This window comes from Gymnoscopelus microlampas (assembly GCF_963454915.1).
Source record: "Gymnoscopelus microlampas genome assembly, chromosome: 21".
Taxonomy (NCBI): domain Eukaryota; kingdom Metazoa; phylum Chordata; class Actinopteri; order Myctophiformes; family Myctophidae; genus Gymnoscopelus; species Gymnoscopelus microlampas.
In genome coordinates this window covers 44460515-44470775 of record NC_139958.1, presented here as the reverse complement: position 1 = coordinate 44470775, position 10261 = coordinate 44460515, and the positions used below count along the sequence as shown (strand labels likewise).

The following is a 10261-nucleotide window of genomic DNA, read 5'->3' as shown; positions in this document are numbered from 1 at the left end:
TCATCTCCTCCTCTCTCCTCCTCCCTTCCTCCTCTCTCTTCTTGAATTCTTCTTCTCGTCGGTTCCATTCTTCAGCAGTAAATGTTTTCTTTCCTGTCAGTCCTTTTAACAGTGCCTTCTGTCTTGTCACATGTCCCTCACTGAGGTGTTCTGTGTTTCTGACAGACCCGTCTTCTCTTGAGTCTGAAGGTGCAAAGTGTCCTCTGTTCCTCGTCACCATGTCATCTACTTTCTCCATCAGCTCTGTTACTTCTGAGATGTCCCACTTGAAGCAATCTAGAACATGGTACCTGTACCCACATTTCTCCAGGATCCACCTCAGAGGTTCTCCTTCAGACTCGATGTACTCCTCAACACGTCTCTCTCCCAGCCACGCTCCCATTGTGAACAGAACCAGAGTGTGTCTCCAGACTCTGTCCCCCAGCAGCTCCATGTGTAGCTCCACTGATCTTCTGTCAGCTTCAGAGAAACTGGCCCAGACAGGAACATTCAACAGGACAGCGTGGGGTCCAGGAGAACACAGAGTCACACCGTGTAGAAGGACATCTTTGATCTTCTGTGATGGAGGTGTAGTCGACCATTCTGGACAGTTCACCACAGTCACATTTCTGTCAGCAACTCGTCTCTGTTGTCTGACACATTTTGTCTGTTTTGTCTGGAATATGAGGTTTATTGTTAGGGGTGTGCCACGATACGATACACGATATTGGGCTCCCAATATCGATATGATACGATATATGGTATTTTTTTTATCATGAAATATATGGGGGGGGGGGGTGGGGGGCTTATGAAAATATATGGGGGGGGGGAAGCAAATGCAAACAAATACTTCTGTTTTTGCATTATTGTTATTGCAAAAAAAAAAAAAAAAGGTTATTATTATTTTATTTTTTTATATTTATTTTTTTCCAGAGTTTGGAAAAGGCAATTGGAGAGGGCACTTTTAAAGGTGGGTAAAAGGGCACTTTGATGTCTATGTGTGCATGTGCCTGACCATGGATCACAGTGACATTTAAGGTTCACATTAAAGATAACACTGAATATAAATCACGATGGACAATGACAGTTACCAACAGCATCATGAATAACTAGAAAAAGTGCTCCTCGGAGCACAGGTCTCCGCCAGGTCAGGTAGGTTATTGTGGCCTCCTGGTGCCGCTATAACAGGCCAATGTGCTTTGGGTGACATTTGCTCCTCAACATAATGTGAATGTGCGTGCAAAGTTTGACCGTAATCGGACGCTGCGTTCATGATTTGCGGAATTTTGTTCAAAATAAGCCACTACCGCAAACTTTAGATGTCAATCTTAGCCAATCATGATGGAATATGAAAAATCAAACACATCCGTCTTGATCACATGACTATAGAGATCATGTGTACCGATTTGCGTGAAATTTGGATACATTCTGAAGGCTTAATATCAAAAAATGTGTTTTACATAAGTCGGCCTCCTGGTGGCACTATGAAAGGCAAATGTGAAAAATGCAGGGCAGTTGTTCTTCCTTGGCCTCTAGGGGGTGTGCGTGCAAAGTTTCACGCAGATCGGTGCAGTTATAGTTAAAAACACAAATCAGCCTTTTATAGCGCCGCCATGAGGCTGATTTGAAAATGTTCAAGTGGCATTTCTTCCTCGGCCTAGTGGGAATGTACGTGTGAAATCTCACGGAAATCGCAAGCTGCTTTCATGATTTGAGGCATTTTGTTGAAAACGGAAGCCAACCTTAGCCAATCAGGATGGAATATGGGAAATTGGACAGATCCGTGTTGATCACATGACTATAGAGATACTGTGTACCGATTTGCGTGATGTTTGGATAAAATCTGTACGAGTACTGTCAAAAAATGTGTTTTGCAAAAAGCGGCCTCCTGGTGGAGCTATAAAAGGCCCATTTGAAAAATTTGGGGCAGAGGTTCTGCTCTGGCATCCAGGGAGTGTGTGTGCACAGTTTCGCTGCGATCAAGCCAACGGTGCCAGAGATTAGCTGTACACAAAATGACAGAATGACTGACGGACGGACGGACGGACGGACGGACGGACGGACAGGGGGTAAAACAAACTCTCTCGCCAAGCCTTACGGCCTGGCGGAGACAATAAAGACAAGCTAGACTGAACAAAGTAAACCGTCAGTCCAGAACTAAAAAGACAACCCAATTCTAAAGTGGATTATTATTATTATTATTATTATTATTATTATTATTACCCTTATTATTATTATTATTACCCTTATTACAATTATTATTATATTATTACCCTTATTATTATTATTATTATATGGAGGAAGAATGGTACAAGAGGTCATTAACATTAAGTGTGTCTGCTCTCAACAGGATCATAAAATACCCCCCCCCCTCCCCTCCTCCCTCCATTAACTGCTGCTGTAAAGAGTGTTTTTATTGAGCGGTGTAGCCGCTCCTATAAGTGGGTTTGGGACCCATCCGTGGCGAAAGTTTTTCTTTCCGTCGCGAAAATTTGTCTTTAGCTGTACTGTGATTGGCTGATTGGCTGTGACGTACTGTGATTGGCTAGTGAGACGCATGATGAAATTAATAACCCATAAATAGCACCACTCACTTAAAAAAAAGTACTTTTTTTTTTAAAGTGAGCTTCCATCACTGTGGTGACCACTGTTGTTTTTGAGCATCGAGCGGTGCAAATATACAAGTGTCACAGCAAAGGGTCTGAATACTTATCTTTGCAGGACGTGCTGTGATTGGCTAGCGAGACACATGATGAAACTAGAGAAAGTGCTCCTCGGAGCACAGGTCTCCGCCAGGTCAGGTACGATATTGTCAGGGTTGGGAAGTAACGGATTACATGTAACGCCGTTACGTAATCAGAGTAAAAAAAAAACGTAACGGTAACGTCTTAGAGTACATTTTAAAATGTGTAATCTGGATTACAGTAACGGGGGTGTTGTATTACATTTACATTCTCCCCTTCCCCTCATTCATTTTACAAACAAGTTATAAATGATAACACCAAACAACCACCTGCAAGAGCACACACTCCGCACAGACCGCAATGGATTGGAGTTGAGCACAGCGCGCAGCTCTGTAAAATCCTCACAGTGGAAGCTGCTGCTGCGTGCCTGCGTCAACAGCGGTGTTGCCAGACTTTGCGAGAGAAATAAGCAACCAGGTCTATGAAAACAAGCCCAAAAGAAGTGACTATAAAAGGCCACACGAGCACTTCAAAGCTATATATGTCGTCCATTAAACAATGTGCATATTTATATATGTTGGCTATTTGAAAATAGACGATCTACAAGCTCACAACCGTTCTACCATTGTTTACAAGCAACTTCAGAAAAATGAGCCCAATGTGGCTTATAATAATCAGACCAGGCAACACTGCAGACAGGGGGAGGTACTAGGGGTGCGTTCGGAAATAGGCTACAGCACTGAGCACGGCCAACGGCTTACTTTTGATTGACTCTCTTTCAGATGTTATTCGTGGCTCTCTTTTTCGTCCTCTTTGCAGTGATGTTCCTGCATAAAAGCCTTTACTCTTAACCTTAAACTGATCAGATGGTTTGGTTAAAGGAACTATAATCTATTAAAGTGTCTTTCTTTGGTTCTGATTGTTACTAGGTTCTGATAGTAACTTGGTATATTCTATTAATTTTATCTAGTCTATGTATAGCCTTCATCAGCCTGTCAGTGATGCGTTTTCAACAGAAATGCGCATATTGGCAGTCAGCTGTGTAACACTAACTGGTTAACGATGGCTCGTTGACTTGAGCCCGTATGCGCATTTGACCACATAGCAATCAACATCACTAATTAATGTCAGCTGTGTGTGTGTGTGTGTGTGTGTGTGTGTGTGTGTGTGTGTGTGTGTGTGTGTGTGTGTGTGTGTGTGTGTGTGTGTGTGTGTGTGTGTGTGTGTGTGTGCGTGTGCGTGTGCTCTTTCCCTGTAGAGCAGGGGTCTTCAACAGGGGGTCGGGGACCCCTAGGGGGTTCTGAGAGTTACTACAGGGGGGTCTCCAAATCTTTGCATGATAGGACCTTTTTCTTGTATTTACATTAACCACATGAACCCTAATATCCCTATATTCTGAGGGGAACCTTAAAAGAGGTAGAGGGGAAAAGAGCAGACCAAGTACAGAGCCTAGGCTGAACTTTACTAAGTACTGAGAGTTTGACATGCCTGATACACTGATGACAGTGCTGTTAAGCAAGTCTATGAAGCTATCTATGAAATCTATGAAAAGGTTTAATCTGCAACACAAATTTTATACAATATGTAGTGGGGGTCCCTGCTTCATCTCTCCCTTAGCTAAAAAAACTTGGGGACCCCTGCTGTAGTAATCAGAGTAGACCCTCTCCCTCACGCTAAACTTAAATGACTTCTAAGTTCCACTTCTCCCCAAAAGGACAACTTTATTTTCCATCCTGAATGACAAGTCTAAATATAGCTGCAAGCAGCGATAATACGGGGCCAGTGAATAGAGAGAGAGAGAGACATGGAAACGGAATAGATTGAAGAGAGAGAGAGTGACATGGAAACAATAGATTGATGAGAGAGAGAGATGGAAACATAATGGTTTGATTGGACATCTCAACCTACTGCCATTAACAGGATTCGAACTCTCAACCTTCAGACTAATAGGCTGCAACACTACCTATAGTGCTATAGCTTTGTCCGGGCTGATATTGTCTGTTGAAGATCATAAACTCTTGCCTTCTTTCATGAACCAAGCCCCTGTTTCACTAACACTAAGATCACTCGTTCACAAACCATTTACCAATGAAGAAATTGTACATCTCCTCAGAACCAAAACTAGTGAAAGTAGCCGATCTACAAGCTCACAAACCATGAAAAGTTGTGAGATTGTAGATCAGCTATTTTCAGAATGAAGTATGTCATACGTTGAAAAAACGTACTCTCAAATAAGCATTTCAGGTTATTTTTACCATTTGCACATGTATTCATTGATACAGTCATGTTGTTTGCAATTCAACTTAAATTAAGTCTGCATCAAGTGAGGCTTGAACTGGCGACCTTGAGATTGTGAGGCATTCATTTAAGGGAGACGCCATTGGCCCAACAGACAAGTAACTGTGAAAAAGGTATCAGACAGATGATACAGTTTCACACAAATAGCTGAAAAATCCTGGGTTTAAGTGTTTTTCAAACTGCTCAAAATTGCGGACAATCTAAGGGCGGAGCTTAATGGTCAAATCGATACGTGTGTTCCTCATGAGTCAAGGCACATGTGTAAGCAAGTTTCACGACTTTCGGCCAAACGAGGCATGACTTATGCCTGTTTAAAGTCTGCCTTTTCAAAAAATTGCTATAGCGCCCCCTTTTGGCCAATTGGAGTGAGATTGGTTTCAGTGATATTTGGAATGACCCTGTACATTTCTGCCAAGTTTCAAAGAAATGTGAGTCTGCATGAATGTTTTAGGCACAGATGAATAATTTTCATAAAACTGTAATAGTTAAAATCTATCTCCTCCTGGGAGTTTTGAGCAATCTGCACGAAACATTTTACACATGAACTTTGGACCACTGCCTACAAAAATTTCCAACGGATTTTCCATAAGTGAAAAAATGCAGAAGTTAGGAGCCAATGACTGTTTTTCATATAATTCAAAATGGTGGGCGATCTAAAGGTCAGAGGTCAAAAGTCAGACCACGAAAGTTGTCGGGCATGAAGAGACGCATGTGTGTATCGAAGTTTCATGGTTGTAGGTCAAACAGGGCATGAGTTGTACCTGTTCAAAGTTGGCACTTTCAATTGAGTGCTATAGCGCCACCCTTTGACGAATGAGTGTGAGAATTATTTCTTGGTAGTTTTTCATGAGCATCTACCATATGGCCGCGTTTCGTAAAAAGCGTATGCACGGTTAAGCCAGAACTGGCAAAAACAAGTATTTTTCAAACTGCTCAAAATTGCGGAAAATCTAAGGGCGGAGCTTAATGGTCAAATCGATACGTGTGTTCCTCATGAGTCAAGGCACATGTGTAAGCAAGTTTCACGACTTTCGGCCAAACGAGGCATGACTTATGCCTGTTTAAAGTCTGCCTTTTCAAAAAATTGCTATAGCGCCCCCTTTTGGCCAATTGGAGTAAGATTGGTTTCAGTGATATTTGGAATGACCCTCTACATTTCTGCAAAGTTTCAAAGAAATGTGAGTCTGCATGTATGTTTTAGGCACAGATGAATAATTTTCATAAAACTGTAATAGTTAAAATCTATCTCCTCCTGGGATTTTTGAGCAATCTGCACGAAACGTTTCACACTTGAACTTTGGACCACTTTCTACAAAAATTTCCAACGGATTTTCCATAAGTGAAAAAATGCAGAAGTTAGGAGCCAATGACTGTTTTTCATATAATTCAAAATGGTGGGAGATCTAAAGGTCAGAGGTCAAAAGTCAGAGTGTGAAAGTTGTTCAGCATGAGGAGACGCATATGTGTATCCAAGTTTCATGGCTGTAGGTCAAACAGGGCATGAGTTGTACCTGGTCAAAGTTGGCATTTTCAATTGAGTGCTATAGCGCCACCTTTGGACGAAAGATTGTGAGAATTATTTTTTGATCGTTTTTCATGACCATCTACCATATGGCTGAGTTTCGTAAAAACCGACTGCACGGTTCAGCCAGAACTGCGAAAAGTGGCAGAAGAAGAAGAAGAAGAAGAAGAAGAAGAAGAAGAAGTGACAGAATAATGCGAATAACAATACGTGTCCAGAGCAGAGCTCTGGCCCCGTAATTACGGGGCCAGAGCTCTGCTCTGGACACGTATTGTTATTCGCATTATTCTGTCACTTCTTCTGCCACTTTTCGCAGTTCTGGCTGAACCGTGCAGTCGCTTTTTACGAAACTCGGCCATATGGTAGATGGTCATGAAAAACGATCAAGAAATAATTCTCACACTCATTCGTCAAAAGGTGGCGCTATAGCACTCAATTGAAAAATGCCAACTTTGAACAGGTACAACTCATGCCCTGTTTGACCTACAGCCATGAAACTTGGATACACATATGCGTCTCCTCATGCTGAACAACTTTCACACTCTGACTTTTGACCTCTGACCTTTAGATCTCCCACCATTTTGAATTATATGAAAAACAGTCATTGGCTCCTAACTTCTGCATTTTTTCACTTATGGAAAATCCGTTGGAAATTTTTGTAGAAAGTGGTCCAAAGTTCAAGTGTGAAACGTTTCGTGCAGATTGCTCAAAAATCCCAGGAGGAGATAGATTTTAACTATTACAGTTTTATGAAAATTATTCATCTGTGCCTAAAACATACATGCAGACTCACATTTCTTTGAAACTTTGCAGAAATGTAGAGGGTCATTCCAAATATCACTGAAACCAATCTTACTCCAATTGGCCAAAAGGGGGCGCTATAGCAATTTTTTTTAAAGGCAGACTTTAAACAGGCATAAGTCATGCCTCGTTTGGCCGAAAGTCGTGAAACTTGCTTACACATGTGCCTTGACTCATGAGGAACACACGTATCGATTTGACCATTAAGCTCCGCCCTTATATTTTCCGCAATTTTGAGCAGTTTGAAAAATACTTGTTTTTGCCAGTTCTGGCTTAACCGTGCATACGCTTTTTACGAAACTCGGCCATATGGTAGATGCTCATGAAAAACTACCAAGAAATAATTCTCACACTCATTCGTCAAAGGGTGGCGCTATAGCACTCAATTGAAAGTGCCAACTTTGAACAGGTACAACTCATGCCCTGTTTGACCTACAACCATGAAACTTCGATACACACATGCGTCTCTTCATGCCCGACAACTTTCGTGGTCTGACTTTTGACCTCTGACCTTTAGATCGCCCACCATTTTGAATTATATGAAAAACAGTCATTGGCTCCTAACTTCTGCATTTTTTCACTTATGGAAAATCCGTTGGAAATTTTTGTAGGCAGTGGTCCAAAGTTCATGTGTAAAATGTTTCGTGCAGATTGCTCAAAAATCCCAGGAGGAGATAGATTTTAAATATTACAGTTTTATGAAAATGATTCATCTGTGCCTAAAACATTCATGCAGACTCACATTTCTTTGAAACTTGGCAGAAATGTACAGGGTCATTCCAAATATCACTGAAACCAATCTCACTCCAATTGGCCAAAAGGGGGCGCTATAGCAATTTTTTGAAAAGGCATACTTTAAACAGGCATAAGTCATGCCTCGTTTGGCCGAAAGTCGTGAAACTTGCTTACACATGTGCCTTGACTCATGAGGAACACATCTATCGCTTTGACCAGTAAGCTCCGCCCTTAGATTGTCCGCAATTTTGAGCAGTTTGAAAAACACTTAAACCCAGGATTTTTCAGCTATTTGCGTGAAACTGTATCATCTGTGTGATCTCCTTTTTCACAGTTACTTATCTGTTGGGCCAATGGCGTCTCCCTTAAATGAAGGCCTCACAATCTCAGGGTCGCCAGTTCAAGCCTCACTTGATGCAGACTTAATTTAAGTTGAATTGCAAACAACATGACTGTATCATTGAATACATGTGCAACTGTTAAAGGTAATGATGAAATGCTTCTTGGAGAGAGTATGTTTTTTTAATGTATGACAAACTTCATTGTGAAAATAACCGATCTACAATCTCAAAACTTTTCAGATAGCAACATGTTTCTGAGCTTGTAGATCGGCTGCTTTCACTGGTTCACTTTTATCTTCAACAGATGACCTCAGCCTGGACAAAGCTATAGCCCTATAGGTAGTGTCTCAGCCTGTGAATCCAAAGGTCGAGAGTTTGATTCCTGTCAATGGCAATAGGTTGAGATGTTAATGGGTGAGGTTTTTCACCTGGGATTGCCCCCCTGCGTCCTATATATGACCACCTCAGCTGGGTTGGGCTGAAAAGAATATTCGCCTGTTGGAATCATTTGCTTTGTCTCAATTTCAATCTATTCCCTTTCCATGTCTTATTGTGCTATTATTACGGGGCCAGAGCTCAGCTCTGGACCTGTTTTGTTATTGGCAGTATTCTGTCACTTCTTCTGCCACTTTTCGCAGTTCTGGCTGAACCGTGCATACGCTTTTTACCAAACTCGGCCATATGGTAGATGGTCATGAAAAACGATCAAGAAATAATTCTCACAATCTTTCGTCCAAAGGTGGCGCTATAGCACTCAATTGAAAATGGCAACTTTGAACAGGTACAACTCATGCCCTGTTTGACCTAGAGCCATGAAACTTGAATACACATATGCGTCTCCTCATGCTGAACAACTTTCACCCTCTGACTTTTGACCTATGACCTTTAGATCTCCCACCATTTTGCATTATATGAAAAACAGTCATTGGCTCCTAACTTCTGCATTTTTTCACTTATGGAAAATCCGTTGGAAATTTTTGTATGCAGAGGTCCAAAGTTCAAGTGTTAAACGTTTCGTGCAGATTGCTCTAAAATCCCAGGAGGAGATAGATTTTAACTATTACAGTTTTATGAAAATTATTCATCTGTGCCTAAAACATACATGCAGACTCACATTTCTTTGAAACTTTGCAGAAATGTACAGGGTCATTCCAAATATCACTGAAACCAATCTTACTCCAATTGGCCAAAAGGGGGCGCTATAGCAATTTTTTGAAAAGGCAGACTTTAAACAGGCATAAGTCATGCCTCGTTTGGCCGAAAGTCGTGAAACTTGCTTACACATGTGCCTTGACTTATGAGGAACACATCTATCGCTTTGACCAGTAAGTGCCGCCCTTAGATTGTCCGCAATTTTGAACAGTTTGAAAAACACTTAAACCCAGGATTTTTCAGCTATTTGCGTGAAACTGTATCATCTGTGTGATCTCCTTTTTCACAGTTACTTGTCTGTTGGGCCAATGGTGTCTCCCTTAAATGAATGCCTCACAATCTCAAGGTTGCCAGTTCAAGCCTCACTTGATGCAGACTTAATTTAAGTTGAATTGCAAACAACATGACTGTATCAATGAATACATATGCAAATGGTAAAGATAACCTGAAATGCTTATTTGAGAGTACGTTTTTTCAACGTATGACATACTTCATTCTGAAAATAGCTGATCTACAATCTCACAACTTTTCATGGTTTGTGAGCTTGTAGATCGGCTACTTTCACTAGTTTTGGTTCTGAGGAGATGTACAATTTCTTCATTGGTAAATGGTTTGTGAACGAGTGATCTTAGTGTTAGTGAAACAGGGGCTTGGTTCATGAAAGAAGGCAAGAGTTTATGATCTTCAACAGACAATATCAGCCTGGACAAAGCTATAGCACTATAGGTAGTGTTGCAGCCTATTAGTCT

The 10261-nt window shown here is 41.3% G+C and overlaps 2 protein-coding genes across 2 annotated transcripts in view; both read right to left on the bottom strand.

Moving 5' to 3' along the window:
• The window catches only part of LOC311038260 (GTPase IMAP family member 8-like), a 487341-nt gene that overhangs the window by 38795 nt on the left and 438285 nt on the right, over positions 1 to 10261 (bottom strand). The window lies entirely within an intron of this gene.
• LOC311037736 (GTPase IMAP family member 8-like) overlaps positions 1 to 10261 on the bottom strand; it is a 50093-nt gene that overhangs the window by 2968 nt on the left and 36864 nt on the right. Inside the window, exon 4 of the mRNA XM_084047008.1 lies at positions 1 to 655. This exon is cut by the window's left edge and continues 96 nt beyond it. Within this exon, the coding sequence (XP_083903134.1) occupies positions 1 to 655 (655 nt within the window). The remainder of the gene's footprint in view (positions 656 to 10261) is intronic.